A 17,191-nucleotide genomic window follows, 5' to 3' on the forward strand; every position below is an offset into this window, starting at 1 on the left:
ACTTAACCCCATGCGATTTCTTTCTGTGGGGTTATGTGAAAGATTCAGTGTTTAAACCTCCTCTACCAAGAAACGTGCCAGAACTTCGAGCTCGCATCAACGATGCTTTCTAACTCATTCATGGGGACATGCTGCGCCGAGTGTGGGAGGAACTTGATTATCGGCTTGATGTCTGCCGAATCACTAAAGGGGCACAATCGAACATTTGTGAATGCCTAAAAAAACTTTTTGAGTTTCTGTATGTGTGTGCAAAGCATTGTGAAAATATCTCAAATAATAAAGTTATTGTAGAGCTGTGAAATCGCTTCAATCATTTCTAATAACCCTGTATAATAAATCTCTACGTATTTTTCTACTTTGAACAGCCATAAATAACACATAATTATTATACATAATAATTATACACCCTACAAACGTAATGTCACCATCCATAATGCTAACTGGTGTAACGGTATCAGCGACGTTACGCACTTTCGACCTCCTTAGAGAGCGGGGAAGCAGATGTAGGCTTATCAGGGTGGCCATTCCGACCTCCTCGCCTGAGTGGCTTCAGTAGTAAGGAACAGGAGCAAATCCTGCAATGCTCATGTTTGCAACCAGGTTCATTTACTGATCTCTTACAGTGTACAGCAACTCCCCATGCCCGTGTCCAATGAACAGGGTGTGCCTCAAGCTCACGGTACTTAGCGGCAGTACGTTGTCGGAATCCCAGTCATTGGTTTAAAAGGTACAGCATAGCTCAGGAGCGGAGCGATCTCGCTCGCAGGTAGCTCGGTGGCAGGTGGTCCTGAGTCAGTGCTGGTGACGAAGCCTTCCTTCACGACAGCACGGCGAGTAGGTTGTACCAACAGCCTGCCCAGCAGCGTCTTGTGGCGGAAGCCGAGTTATCTGTGAAGAGCACTGCGAACGCCGATGTCTCGTTGGCGGAATCTGGCGACGACATTTGCCTAGCAGTTTGCTGGCTAGTAAGTTTACAATTCGACCCCGGGCCCATCGGCTCCAGGAGCAAAACCATATGGCATGCGGCCTTACTGAACGATCCTGCTTGACGTTGATAGCCATACCAGCGGATGCTGATGAGCCAGGACTACACGGCGGTAGCCCAGTCTGTCATTGTCGTTGAACTGATGCCCTCTGCTGCTCGGCGTGTGCTGCTTATACGCACCCTGATCCGGTATGTTTGCGTGTAGACGCCTCAGGTGGCATATAATCACTATGTCGTAATACTGAAGTGGCGTCCTGGATTTTGGTAACACCGACAGTTGCTGAATGAGTGATGGAACCAACGTACTGGGGCTGGACGAAATGACGTAATGCTGAAACAGCTGCTTGCTACAATTCGCAACAGTTATGAAGACACATGCAGTGACCTGGAAGAGCTCTTTAATGGCCACTACACCGAGAACAGAGTAGTCTCATTAACCCTGTATTAAGCTCACTGTACAAAATATTAATCATAACCTTAAAACAGCAACACTGGTCTCGTTGGAACGCTGCAGATGGTGTGGAAGTCTCACCAGGCGGTCGTGTGGCCACCCGCTGCTGAAGCTGTCATGCAGTGAAGTGGCATATGCGGGTCAGATGCATGCAAGCAGCGCAGGTAGGTGAGTTGACATGGACATATGACAAAACGGTAGAAAAGAACTATCTTGCGTGAACGTGCTCAGTGACCAGATCACGAATTGTTTGGTGTATCAACGCACACTGTCCAGCGTACCACAAGTAGGTAGTGTACCGCGCGCGGACGTATAAAACTGCATGACTACAGTGGCAGTAAAAATATCCTAACCGACAGTTAGTGGAGACGAGTCTCACGTCTTGTCAATGAGAATCGGTTTCAAACCCTGCAGGAGTTGTCGTTTTCAATGGAAACGGATCCAGATCCAAACACAAATAAGGGAACTGAATGTAATAGACATACGGAGTCGGGTACGTAGCAAAAGGCCTTGCTCACAACGGCACGTAAACCTGCACTTCATAAGTGGGCCAGAAACACAGTAACTGGACAGTAGTTGACTGGGGACGCATAGTGTGGTCCGAGGTGTCGCGATTTTTCCTTTTTTGAAGTGATGCAAGGTGTCGAGTAAATCGACTGCGAAATCAATCGTTTAAGCCCAATGTCTGGAAGGTGTAGTTCAGGTCAAAGGTGGTTCCGTGATGTTTTGGGGGCTAGTTTTCGTTCCTTGACCTGGATTCATCGTTGAGGTTACCGTGAATATGAACAATTTTGTTTATTTCAAGATTCTCCCTGATCAGTTGTTAACCTTTCTCCTAAACCTTCTTGGTGAGTGTGTTCTGGACACTTCGGTTGTCCAAGAATAGAACAGCCGTGTTCACAGTGTTGTATGTCTGTATCCCTGGTGTGACAAACACTCTGGCAGTCCATCGCATCTCGACTGGAGGTGCACCGTCGCACACGATCTAATCTCATAGAAAATATCTAAGACTGTATGGAGCAAGAGGTGAAACGCTGCAGTCAAAATCCACCTAATTCGGTAGCTCGACGGCATAGAATCATGAATGAGTTGCTTCAGCTGGTTAGGGCGTACCTGAGGATACTTGTGGATTTTCGATTTCCTCGTAATGCCTTTGTGAAGGCTGGAGACGGTGTTACACGGGAACGGCGTAATGCCTCCTGAGGGTGACTAATTTTTGCACTGTGTGATTATAAACTAACACTGTACCACATTACAGATTAATAACGAAGAAACAATCAGAGTATCTTTATAGATATGCGACTGCATAGACGAACGTCTTAACGTTATATACGAAGTCGACGTTCTAACTCCCAAAGGTGTTCTATTTGGTTACGTTCGCGACTCTAGACAGGGAAGTCTATATCAGGAATGTTATTGTCCTCAAACCACTGCTCCGTAAATATTGCTTTATCACAGGTTGCATTGTCATGCAGATATAAACGATCACAGTCTCCGAACTGTTGCTCTACAGCCGACCGGGGTGGCCGAGCGGTTCTAGGCGCTACAGTCTGGAACCACGCGACCGCTACGGTAGCAGGTTCGAATCCTGCCTCGAGCATGGATGTTTGTGACGTCCTTAAGCTAGTTAGGTATGAGTAGTTCTAAGTTCTAGGGGACTGATGACCTTAGAAGTTAAGTCCCATAGTGCTCAGAGCCATTTGAACCATTTTTTTTTTTGTTCCTCTACAGTACACAGCGCTGTAAAATGTGTTCATATCCGTACGCATTTAGCGACTGCTTCAGCGCAAGAATGGGACCACACACTACCCACTGAAAAAAAAACAATAACGTTACACAACCTACTCCTTGCTTCGCTATTGGCACTACATATGATGGCAGCTAACGTTCTCCAGGCATTCGCCATCTGATTGCCACAGGGCAAAGCGTGATTCATCAAGCTATATCACTCGTTTCCAGTCGTGAGTTCTCGAGTGGCGTCGCTCTTTACTCCGCCAAAAGCGTCGCTTAGGACTGATTACAGAATTCCGTGGTTCGTGAACAGCTGTTCGACCATTGTACTCCGTTCTTTTCAGCTCCCTACGAACAGTCATTGTACTAGCTGGACTGCCAGCAGCACTTTGGAACTCGCGAGTGATTCCTCTAACTGATTTCATGCGAATTTATTTACAACCACTTCCCGCAATGATCGACAGTCCCTGTCCGTAGGTTCATGAGGTGTGTGCGGTCTTGGTTTAGCTGGAGTTGTTCCTTCGCGTTTCCACTTCACCAGCAGCCTATTTTGGCAGCTTTAGAAAGGTTGTTACTCAGGTGACATCCAGTGACTAGTCGTCGTTTGAAGTCAATGAGCTTTACTGAGCGATCCATTCTGCTGCCAGTGCTCCTCTACTGACGACGCAATATTCCCTGTCTCATTTTATACTGGTGGGTCAGCTTCTCGTGGCATCTATTGGTCCTTTCCGCATTACATAATGGTATCTGGGCGCTTTTGATCATACAGTGCACCTTGCCTAAGGGATAGGAGAATAAAATATGATATATTTGGGCGCATCATGCCAAGTTATGTTGGCCCACAAAATAAAGTACTTGGAAAGTCTCCAGAGAACAGGGTCAAGCCATCCGAGCAAATTACGCAGTACGGCATGCTGATCCAGCGAGAATTGCTGCTTTGGCACTGAGGCGATTACTTCACGCTGGCACCAAGCCAATCGGCCAGAGGCGCAGAATTACCGACGCAGCAGGAAGTCGGTGGTCCGCGGTGCGGATGACCTGATTACCTCAGGCCGAGGTTCTGTTTCGACTTGAGTGAAACAAACAAGTGCTGTAGCAAAGTGAGCGTGGGCTAGACCCTATAAATATTTCACATTTTCAGCAAGAGGTATCTCAGTGTGATGGCTTCCAGGTACGAGAGGGACCTATGGCAGTCGGTACTCGTCGTGTCCAGTGGTCTTTGAGTTCCGTGGATCTCCTCCTGCGGACTTAGATGCTGCTAGCCGCGACGCTGTACTCGTGCAGAATCCAACGACGGAGACCTGGCACTTCGCAATCGGAGTGCCTCTTGGTGACCTCTAGTTGGTGACTGGGGGCGTGCAACTGCTCGTCCACTATCACATGTGCGAGAAAACTACTCGCTGCCTGAGGTGTTGACGTGGGCAGAATCCGCCGCTGAAAACCGCTGAAAACCGAACACTCGCCATAATGGGACCACGGGATGGTTCCATTCAATAGTAATAACCACATGTGTTAAGGAATTTATCTCACTGGGAGACGAGACGATCAATTCCTGTTTGCCAGACGCTGTGGCCCAGCGGTTCTAGGCGCTTCAGTCCGGAACCGCGCTGCTGCTACGGTCGCAGATTCGAATCCTGCCTCAGGCATGGATGTGTGTGATGTCCTTAGGTTAGTTAGGTTTAAGTAGTTCTAAGTCTAGGGGACTGATGACCTCAGATGTTAAGTCCCATAGTGCTTAGAGCCATTTGAACCAATTCCTGTTTCGTAGAATAGGGTCGACCACTGACGGATCCATACCGAACTCGCTCTTGCACTTCCTCGTCCGACTGAAACGGAGGTCCACGCATGCATTCTTCAGATCGGCAAAGGAGTAAAAATCACATGGTGAAAGATCCAGGCTGTACGGAGGATGTTGCAATGTTTCGCAACCAAATCGCTGTAGCGTAGCATTTGTCCGATTGTGTGGGAGCGGGCGTTATCGTGCAGCAGGATGATTCCATCCGTCAGCATTCCTGGGTGTTTCGCCTTTTGGCGCGTCGCCGTCTCCGCAAAGTGTCTTCATAGCACTGCGCACTGATTGTGGTTCGACGTTCGAGGAGCTCGACGAGCAGAAGGCCCTTGCAGTCGGAGGAGGAGGTCATCAACGACCTTACGGGAACTTGTGTGAACAGCTTCTTTTTTTGCGGAGGAGATGTGAGACATTTCCAGTGTTGGCTTTGTCTTTTGCCTTCGCGTTGTTGGCCTGTTCTCGAACAGACTCATCCTGTTGCACGATAACGTCCCCACATTGCCAATCGGACGAAGGCTACGCTTCAACGATTTACTTGGGAGACACTGAAAATGTTCTGCAGAGCCCGAATCTTTCCCCGTATGATTTTCACAACTTTAACGACCTGAAGAAAGACACGGGTGGACGTCGGTTTCAGTCGGACGAGGAAGTGCAAGAGTGGGTCCGGTTGTGGCTGCATCAGCGACCGACCGCGTTCTATGGAAAAGGAATTGATCGTCTTGCCTCTCAGTGTGATATATTTCTTAGCGTGTGTTATGATTACTTTTGAATGGAACCATTCCACGGTCCCGCCGTGGCGGGTGTTAGGTTTTCATTCGACTGCCCCTTGTAAATCGTGGTCATGCTCGTCCTGGCTACGTACTCCCAAGGCTGCTGGCGGCCACTGGGCCGTATGTGCGGCGCGCGTGTCGTCGGCCTTGCAGCGTCGCCGCTGCTTCCTTCGCCTACGGCTGCAAGCCACGTGCTGGTCAGCGCCTACCTCAGTAGGCCTGTACTGCCGACGCCCTGCGAGCGCTGGCTGTCTAGAGCGATGTCCCACTTACTGAATATATTCTGTATAATAAATACCGGGTGATAAAAAAGTCAGTATAGATTTGAAAACTGAACAAATCACGGAATAAGGTAGATAGAGAGGTACAAATTGACACACATGCTTGGAATGACATGGGGTTTTATTAGAACCAAAAAAAAAATACCAAAGTTCAAACAATTTCCGACAGATGGCGCTTCATCTGATCAGAATAGCAATAATTAGCATAACAAAGTAAGACAAATCAAAGATGATGTTCTTTACAGGAAATGATCAATATGTCCACCATCATTCCTCAACAATAGCTGTAGCCGAGGAATAATGTTGTGAACAGCACTGTAAAGCATGTCCGGAGTTATGGTGAGGCATTGGCGTCGGATGTTGTCTTTCAGCGTCCCTACTTGCGACTTCAGGTAACCCCAAAGCCAATAATCGCACGGACTGAGGCCTAGGGATCTGGGAGGCCAAGCATGACGAAAGTGGCGGCTGAGCACACGATCATCACCAAACGACGCGCGCAAGAGATCTTTCACGTGTCTAGCAATATGGGGTGGAGCGCCATCCTGCATAAACATCGTACGTTCCATCAGGTGTTCATCAGCCAGGCTGGGGATGATGCGATTCTGTAACATATCGGCGTACCTCTCGCCCGTGACGGTAGCAGTTACAAAACCAGAATCACGCATTTCTTCGAAGAAAAAAGGCCCGATAACGGTAGATGTGGTAAATTCAGCCCATACCGTGACTTCCGCGTCGTGCAATGGAGCTTCCACGACAGTTCTAGGATTTTCGGTAGCCCAAATTCGGCACTTGTGGGCGTTGACAGACCCTCGGAGCGTGAAATGAGCTTCGTCGGTCCACAACACGTTACTCAACCAATCGTCATCTTCCGCCATCTTTTGAAACGCCCACACCGCAAATGCCCTCCGCTTCACTAAATCGCCAGGTAACAGTTCATGATGCCGATGGGTTTTGTACCGATAGCATTGGAGGGTACGCCTAAGTGCCAACCAAAGAGTAGTGTATATAATGCCGGTGCGACGTGCGACTGCACGAGCGCTGACTTCCCGGTGCATAGACGAACCCGCTACAGTCTTCATTTCTTCCTGAACTGTCTCAGCAGCATTACGCCTTGCACTCGGTCGGCCACTACGGGGTTTATCGTCTAAACATCCGTGGCTTCGAACTTCGAAATCATTCTCGCCACAGCTGCATTTGTCAACGGACCTTTACCCGTTAGAATCCCCTTCCTATGGCGATAGGATCGCAACGCTGAACTAGCACATTCCCCATTCTGATAATACAGCTTCACTAAAAGCGCCTTTTCAGGTAACGTCAACATGCTGCGACTGCTGGCGCATCTGATTATCTCTCTCATTACAGCTCCTTTTATACACGATTGTCATGCGCAGTCACTGACGTTTTGCTGTCCAGCGCCATCTGACGCACATTATGGGAACTTTGTTTTTTTTTCTAATAAAACCCCATTTCATTCCAACCATTTGTGTCAATTTTTACCTCTCTATCTACATTATTCCGTGGTTTATTAAGTTTTCAAATTTATACTGACTTTTTGATCACCCGGTATATGGATTCTCAGTACTGTTTCACTGACACCTCATAGGGCATCTGACCACACCAGCGCTCACCCACGCCCTGGGGTGGTAGTTCGTGGACATCCTGGCCTCGACGTGCCCAACACCACCATCATAATGGCCGACCAACTCGATCGTTACAGCATATAGACGGTGATTTTTCCCTCACTTAATACGCAAGTTGAGTAGGACAGAGAGCCTTGGTACGATTTAACGAGTGTCATGCACTGAAATTTGAATTGCGGAGTATATAGGGTTTATAAATAGCAAGCCGACACAACTTAGTACGTGTTGTGTAATGGTGAAATGGTCACTTCTAAGGAGAGAACGTCTGTTCGCCAGTGCAAAGTTCCGACCCCGTGTTGTGGCGAAGTTTGAAAATGGTAGAGTTACACTTTCTTCGAACTGTGCTTGGTACTCTAATCAGCTATACGACCGGTTAGCCATCGGTACGAGATGGACGCACGGACTGAGCCTGCAGAAGGGAAAACTGATCATTTTTCACGAGAAGACCTTCCATATCCGGAAGTTAATGATTTGGGTGCTGTGAGGAGTCAGTATTCGAGAAAGGTTCGAAACGTAGTGATTAGCATGCGTTCCAGGCCTTTCTAGTATGTTTGTGGAGTAGTGTGGACAATATTCTTCATACTATTAGACGGAAAAAAGTAAAAAGCTGTAACATATAAAATAGGTCGCTATCTACCAAACTACTGATCTGAGCGCTCTGCTCTGTCACGGGTTTATTTTTCCAAGTGTGGTAGTTCCGTGTTAACAGTGATACACAGAACTATGGATACGATTACTGTTGAAGAGATGGCCGATATGCATGTCCTGTATCGACTCAATGATTCCAGTACGAGTGCACAACACCGACGGAATGTTGTGCTGTTCCCGCGGAGGCAGTAACCACGTGACAGTGCTTTTGCATCTCTACATAGGCGCCTATGAAAAAATGGATCCTTCCGTGTTAGAATGGTTTCATATTGCACGTTTTTATACTGTTGTGAATGTATTTTCACAGAAATAAGGGTAACTGGGGTAACAAACAAAATAAATCAATATTACATTATTAAGAGATGACGTATCTTTTACACCGAAATACTCAGAAAATATCCCAGAAGAGACTCCGAAATTTTGTCATTAGTGTTCCAGTTCATCCTGTATATACACTACTGGCCATTTAAATCTACACCACGAAGATGACGTGCTACAGAAGCGAAATTTAACCGACAGGAAGAACAGGAAGAAGATGCTGTGATATGCTCAAATGGCTCAAATGGCTCTGAGCACTATGGGACTTAACATCTGAGGTCATCAGTCCCCTAGAACTTAGAACTACTTAAACCTAACTAACCTAAGGACATCACACACATCCATGCCCGAGGCAGGATTCGAACCTGCGACCGTAGCGGTCGCGCGGTTCCGGACTGCAGCGCCTAGAACCGCGGGGCCACCGCGGTCGGCTGTGATATTCAAATGATTAGCTTTTCAGAGCATTCACACAAGGTTGGCGCCGGTGTCGACACCTACAACGTGCTGACATGAGGAAAGTTTCCAACCGATTTCTCATACACAAACAGCAGTTGTCCGGTGTTGCCTGGTGAAACATTGTTGTGATGCCTCGTGTAAGGAGGAGAAATGCGTACCATCATGTTTCCGACTTTGATAAAGGTCGGATTGTAGCCTATCGCGATTGCGGTTTATTGTATCGCGACATTGCTGCTCGCGTTGGTCGAGATCCAATGACTGGTAGCAGAATATGGAATCGGTAGGTTCAGGAGGGTAATACGGAACGCCGTGCTGGATCCCAACGGCCTCGGATCACTAGCAGTCGAGATGACAGGCATCTTATCCGCATGGCTGTAACGGATCGTGCAGCCACGTCTCGATCCCTGAGTCAACAGATGGGGACGTTTGCAAGACAACAACCATATGCACGAACAGTTCGACGACGTTTGCAGCAACATGGACTATCAGCTCGGAGACCATGGCTGCGGTTACCCTTGACGCTGCATCACAGACAGGAGCGCCTGCGATGGTGTACTCAACGACGAACCTGGGTGCACGAATGGCAAAATGTCATTTTTTCGGATGAATCCTGGTTCTGTTTACAGCATCATGATGTTCGCATCCGTGTTTGGCGACATCGCGTGTATTCGTCATCGCCATACTGACATATCACCCGGCGTGATGGTATGGGGTGCCATCGGTTACACGTCTCGGTCACCTCTTGTTCGCATTGACGGCACTTTGAACAGTGGACGCTACATTTCAGGTGTGTTACGACCAGTGGCTCTACCCTTCATTCGATCCCTGCGAAACCCTACATTTCAGCAGGATAATGCACGACCGCATGTTGCAGGTCCTGTACGGGCCTTTCTGGATACAGAAAATGTTCGACTGCTGCCCTGGCCAGCACATTCTCCAGATCTCTCACTAATTGAAAACGTCTGGTTAATGGTGGCCGAGCAACTGGCTCGTCACAATACGCCAGTCACTACTCTTGATGAACTGTGGTATCGTGTTGAAGCTGCATGGGCAGCTGTACCTGTACACGCCATCCAAGCTCTGTTCGACTCTTAGCCCAGGCGTATCAAGGCCGTTATTACGGCCAGAGGTGGTTGTTCTGGGTACTGATTTCTCAGGATCTATGCACCCAAATTGGGTGCAAATGTAATCACATGTCAGTTCTAGTATAATATATTTATCCAATGAATACCCGTTTGTCATCTGCATTTCTTCTTGGTGTAACAATTTTAATGGCCAGTAGTGTAGATGCAGATGAAGAACATTCTTACTTTATATTGTTTAAATTGTTCATTTATATTCATTGTTAAAATTTTAGCATTATGGTTTTGTTTCCTTAGAAAGTCATCTTGCATCGCTGCGTGCCCAATTGGCGTAGTTGGAACAACAGTGAAGGTAGTATGTGGTTTGGTGTTCGCAGGCCACACGCGACAGGGCCTCAAGTGCAAAGTGTGCAAGGTGAACGTGCACGCCGACTGCCAGGAGCGTCTGGGCCGCTGCCAGCCCAAGTCGCGGCTGCTGCGCCGCCAGAAGTCCACGTCGGAGATCGAGACGCGCCACGCCGACCTGGTGGCCGGCAGCCCGCTGCCCCTGCCACACGACCAGAGTGAGTACCCGCGCTGCGCCACTCGCACCGTGAGTAACGCCTAACACCCTCCAGCACGAGCTGTGATTATCTTAATTGTTTTGTATCATGATTCCCATTATGCCATGACTAGGAGCGGAACATTAAGTTCCGTGTTGTCTCCATCCGTCTACTGCGCCAGTCTTTTTGGGAGGTGCCTGTATTCCAATGTAAAAGACTTTGGCCCGAAGCGTACCTATAGGGAACCAATTCTTTGACGTTTCCATCGGCACCAAACTTCTGACTAGAGCTCAGAGGAGCGTAGAGGACGCTCTGTGAGAGTGGTCGCGACTTGCGGTTCTTCAGATGCTTCGAGATAATATTATAAAATGACGGTCAAAGTTTATCAGGTCCGCAAAGACTTCCACGCGCACAAAGACTTGCGGCCCCACACAATGCGTCTGAATTGTCTCAAAATCCTCTTAATTACCAATCACCTCAACACTAATGGTGTCCCTGTTTACCACAGTAGACCCAGTCTCGAACCCTTCTGAAGGCAACGCCAAGGACGCTGTTCCGTGAATTGTGTAACCTACGACGATTACTCCATCCATTCCACTAGCACCCTAAGGTCCAGTTTGATAACTTTCTGAAACAATTTCCAAGTCTACAGTCGTATTCCCTCGATCAAATCCATCACATCCCACCCACTGCTCTAAATGTAAGCTGAAGCCTCCTTTCATCAAACTTAAATTAATGTTCCCCATCAATATATATTCCCTATTCTACCCAAGCAACTCCTTGTGTCTCGTTCCTTCCACTGAAGATATAATCCATATTGTACCAACAATTCTCCAAAAATCGAGGCCTTCGAGCGATCTCGCATCCTTCAACAAACTACTCTGGCCACCCACTCTGTACTTCACCATAATTCAACCAACACGTTTACCACAACCGTTCGTTCATTTAGTCTCGTCTAGATATTCTTGCTCGATCCCATTTCCATCAAACTCACCACATTATCTCCAACTGTAGTGCATCCACTCTCCACCGTAAGCACAAATAGACCATGTTCCATTACGTCAACTGTCGCAATGCTTATTTGTCCATTTCCTTCTGCCACTCACACCGTTCATCAGCTGCTCAGCTATATCCCATGCTTCTCATTCCACAGTTCCACTCCCTTCTATTTTTTTGCGCGGTGCTAGTCGTCAGTCTCCATAAAGACCATCTCCAATAGAACGACAGCACATCTGACGTCAACATCCTCAGCAGCGTAACATCAAAGCTTCACCACTGCAGTCATTTATCGTCACATGAAGATTGTCTGATTCACAAAATACGATTTCTTTAAACATTAATATTTTTATTTCCAATCCGATATATTCAAAATCCCTATGGGTGTTTAGTGAACGCCTTTTTGTTGTCGTGCCATTATGACTGGAGAATGATAGTGAGTAAGGAAAAAGTATGTTTATTCTGTAGACATGTAATGTATAGCACTTCGGGAAAAACATATACTGTCAATGGTGTTTATATGATTGGTTATCTTCTTTTATTTTCTTGCCTAGTTTGGTTTTGTTTGTGACTTTGGCTGTGGCTGTTATAGTAAGAAAATAAAAGAAGACATACAACATTTTCAATGTACTACCTCCAAAGAAGAGTTATGGGTTTGAGGAGTGACACGGTCGTTCCTCGTGCAGCTTGCTTATCTTCTCTCAACATCTTCACATATACACTGCCGTTTCAGTCATGAAGTACCGTACTTTTTCTGCAGTAGACAGATGTCTAGAATAGGTTCCGCTATCACCGGTAAGAAATCTGACAACTGACTCGATGCTCGCGGACCAATGAAATGGCGATCTTTGATCAACCGTCAAGTGTTTACATATGAGACACTGGCCCTTTGAAAGAGGACATAACCATTGCAAGGTATCTCCCACAATTTGCAGTAATATTGTTTAGCAAAATATACATGACAGGCTATTTATTATTATTTACGGTTATTTATAGACTGTCTTATAGCAACGTGAAAATACCTTCGAACATTTTCTTAGAGCTGTTCCGTATAAAACGCAGTGATCTATGCTCTTATCCTTGTAATCGATGTTTATTTTTAGAAATACTACAATTAGAAATTCAGTACCTGTACACACTTTAACTTAAAAAATTCATGATGTGCACTTCGTCTTCATCCCCCAAATAAACAGCTGAGGCAGCAGATTTTGATTAATGTTGTCAGTATGTACATGTATACGTGTATATTTTATGTATTACTGTCCATGATAATTAGTGCTGGACTTGGCATTTTGGTTCTTGTTGCCAGTTAAGGTGATGCTATACGTGATAGAGTTCCATGATTATGCAGCTATATACTTTGCGGATGCTCAGCGATTGTATTGCGAAGGCATGTGTCTGATGATAAGCCATAAGACCTTCAAAATCGATCGTAGTAAATGAACATCATCAAATACAGGTGTTTGGAATTAATTTCAAAAAAAGAGAGTAAATAGTTATCCTACGTCCTCGCAACAGCTGACGTCGCCAATATCTGTAGAAAAATGAGAGATGAAAGAAGGGACTATACTATCCATAACTGCCATACGCACAATTACTAACGTTGTGTTATTTATCCAAATCACAGATCCCACATTAACTGTCAATCTCTTTAAGTGACTAATCACTGACTGATGTGAAGTAGCAGCCACAGCATCAGCCCGAGGCAGCGAGAGAAACAATGTAAGTGACCTTGTTGGATTTATGCATAACTTACATCGCTTAATTCATCTTCTCATGCGCTCCTAGGACTTTTTTAACCATTAGTATAGCGTCCTTGGTTCCGAGCGATCGTTAAATGTATACAGTAGAATGCGTTTTACACGAGACAGGAAGGAGTGAACTAATGATTAGACATGTCTACTATATCTGTCCTGTGAATCAGTGATTGGTGTGCGGGCACAGAAAGGTCATTGTTCTTCATTGAACAGTTTACACGCCAGCTAAAGCACGCGGCTACATATTCCGTCCTCCCGTCCACGTTTTGTTGCGTCGTATAGGAAATATTGAAGTAGTTCACTAGAAGATATGAGCAACCTGCACACACATAACTCTGACGCAGATGACATTTCATTAACGGTTGGAGATACCAAAACGAGTTTTTCAACAAGTAATGAGACACAAATGTGCGGGTATTTGCTGTCTAATTAAAACTCGTACCTTTCCGACAGAGGCAAGATTGGAACAGTGCACTTTCATCTCCGTTGTCCCAAAAGTTTCGTCTATTTGGCATCACAAAAAATTTATTGATCCACTTACACTGGACGTTCACCTGCTATATTAGTGCTTCCGTGTAGACATTAACGTAATTATGTCAGAAGCACAATAAGAAAAAGTGCATAGTACCATTTGAAAAAGCTATAATCACATCACTATTCCGTTAAATAGTAATGTTACTAGCATTAATCATACAACAAAGTACTTCTCCGATTACTTATTGACATTCAATTTTTTATTTCGCTGTCTCGAAGTGATCATGGCATCTTAAGAGATGCACGTTTTGTTAAAGCGGTAAACTTCATGATTACGGAAGTAGATGACACTTTTAAGTTTCGTTGCTGGAAACTTGGATTCGAACTGCCACTTAATAGCCTAGCCACTGTCATTCACTTTACATTCTAATCAGCTTTCGATATGTAAGATTGCCTCATAACTTTTTCAGCACATTTGGAAGATCTCGGTGGCTACAGTTACAGTTCGTAATCCATTCTGACAGGTGGCTTCCTTCACGAGACAGATTAATCTGCTCCTAAGTGGCGCTTGCTTTATTGAGCAATGGCGTGTAGTCTCCTCAGAGTGGAACCACTTCGCGCTAAACAGTTCAGACTTTTTGCGCAGATCCAACAATCACTAGCGGCAGAGACAATTTTCGTATACTCGCCAACTTGGCCTGATATGCATAATGTGAATTTCAGTCTTACTCAGTAATATGGAAATCTAAAACGGGGTGAGAAACATCTGATTCATTTGGACTCAGCCTCTATTTTCCAAGTGAGTTCGGTCCTTTACAATAGTTTCGAAATCGCAACAGGCAATTCTGATGACTCTGAAAATTTTAATAAGCCGTTTTTGCGATCTGTCGTCTAGTTTCCAGTTATCGACTGATGCGTCTTCTACGCACGACGTTATGACATAATTTTCAAAAGATGTTCTCAAGATTTCTTCAGTTTCCTTTTGATCGTGACTGGTAAAACTGGCTGAATAACATTGGTCACTAAACCAAAATGGTGGTAAATTTATATGGCTTGATCGACAGTGTTCTTCAAGACTCTATCTAGATGTGTGACTTTCATCGCAGTTGAGTACAGTGATTCTTATGAATTGTTGATTAATAAAGAGATTAATATTTGCACTGCTCTTTGATAATTATTTCTGTCGCACATTTAAAGGTATTTTTCAACTTTAATTATAAGAGTAGACTCGACTCTGGTTCAGAATCGATCAACATTCTGTATAGTACATCTTTGTATGATAAAAGATTTTGTTTTATCTCAATGTGTAGCAACACAATCCTTGCTTATCCTTCATATGATCCCTAAACAGTTAGTTTCCACAATATATTTTGTATATGTATACTGTAATTGTTCTTCATTTTTATCTAAATTCGATACAAATATACAGGAAGATTGACTTAACTACAAGTGTGCTAGTCATATAAAAGTTTTTCTTTTGTAGGTTATGTGTAGTTTCGTCATGAATCCTCGTTTCTTACTGCAGTTTTTCTTAAGTAATTAATGTGGTACTTACAAATTAATCAAGAATATATCTGTAATTTACAAACCCAGTTAATGACGTCAATCTTTTCCCAAGCAAGCATCATTCATATTTGATGGTACCAAATCTGCATGTATAAATTTTAGTTTTTAATCTTTCATTGCAAAACAGGTGCCCGGTGATCGTCCTGTCGAAGACTGAAACTGTTTGTTAATAAAGAGTATCCAGATATACAGCTGAGTGATTAAACAGAGACCTACAGGCGTACAGGGCGAAGGACGTAAGATGGGCCACCGCAAATATATCGAGGTCCGGTTTTAACAAGGTGGCGAATTTTATGACGTATGCAAGAAATTTTTAACGTTTATAGCTGCCGAATTACCACGCTGTCTCCGTTTACTTTTTTTTTTTAGTGGTTCTATACACTTTTCTTGTGGAACTGGAAAGTACCTTCCAATAGTACTTCAATGTTATAACATGTGCGGAACTTAATCAAATCGTAACAAGATAACAGCGGCACAAACCACTGTCCCACCCTCAGGAGAGGAGATCTCGCAAATGGCTGCCCCACTCTACCAAAAGTAAGAATACGTGTAACATAGGCATGGTTCGTGCGTTTGTTGTTATGACTGTGATATCTGGTGCACAAAATGTTATCCTGGAGCACTTTTACGTGGTATAAAGTGATTCCGGGCAAATAATACCGCACGTTCAATTTCATCTGGAGGTATCCCAGCACAGGCTCGCTTTATACGACTTTTCATGTCTGCGGAAGTTTTCTTGTAGACTTCCTCTTCTAATTTTCCACAAAGATTGAAAGCCAGAGGTGTCAAGCCTGGTAAGCGTGTAAGCTGTTTTGTGTTTCCCAGAGACCTACCCAACAATCTCCAAATAATATTTCCAGAGGATCTGTAATAACGTTTGGGGAATGGGCGGGACATCCGTCAGGTTGGAATCACATGGATTGCTTTATGACCAGTGGGATGTCTTCCAGTAGCTGCTGAAGCATTTAGAGCCTATTAATAAAATGGAAACCACTGATATGATTCTTGCTAATCCCGCACCACAAGTTTAAAACCAACGTTGTTGTTTATTCACTTCCCTCGGCCAGCGTGGTTTCCAGTTGACCAATAGTCATATTGCGAAGACAGACAGGTTTGCGAACGATGCTTCACCCCCAAGAAAAACCTTGCATATAGGAATGCCGCATCACTTTACAGTTAAAATGACTTGCTTAGTCAGACAATTGCCCACAATATTCGCTATAACGTAGCAAAAGCCAAACCTTCATACATTTGAAGTTACCGGTTTTAGCTGCCTAAATTGCATTATGACACAACCAGTGGAAACTATTACCGCCAGTATGGCAAAAGGTTGGTCGTAATGTAATTTGTGGCTTACTCAAGAACTGCCTGTAACCGTATAATAATTGTGGTCAGTTATACTTGTGCGCTGCAACTGCTCGTGTGTTTCACGGAGAAATGCCTTTCACTACCGTGACATATGCATAATTTTTAATAACAGCGTTTGCTTTGTGAATTATAGATTGCAGCGATCAGTCGTCCTTTTTAAATGTTATTGTGCAGATCTAGATTTCGGCTAGAAGCTAGCCATTCTCAATGGACTATTACTTTCGCTCAATGCATGTAATGCCTGTTGGTCGGGCTTCATCCACAGTTCATTGAATTGAGTATTGGGAATGGCTAGCTTCTAGCTGAAATCTATATCTGCACAATAAAATTTAAAAAG

The 17,191-nt window shown here is 45.0% G+C and overlaps 1 protein-coding gene across 1 annotated transcript in view; it reads left to right on the forward strand.

The window, feature by feature from the left end:
• Positions 1–17,191, forward strand: part of LOC126184482 (uncharacterized) — a 1,022,231-nt gene that overhangs the window by 803,337 nt on the left and 201,703 nt on the right. Inside the window, exon 12 of the mRNA XM_049926873.1 lies at positions 10,529–10,714. Coding sequence (XP_049782830.1) covers positions 10,529–10,714 — 186 coding nt within the window. The remainder of the gene's footprint in view (positions 1–10,528; positions 10,715–17,191) is intronic.

This window comes from Schistocerca cancellata, chromosome 4 (assembly GCF_023864275.1).
Source record: "Schistocerca cancellata isolate TAMUIC-IGC-003103 chromosome 4, iqSchCanc2.1, whole genome shotgun sequence".
Taxonomy (NCBI): domain Eukaryota; kingdom Metazoa; phylum Arthropoda; class Insecta; order Orthoptera; family Acrididae; genus Schistocerca; species Schistocerca cancellata.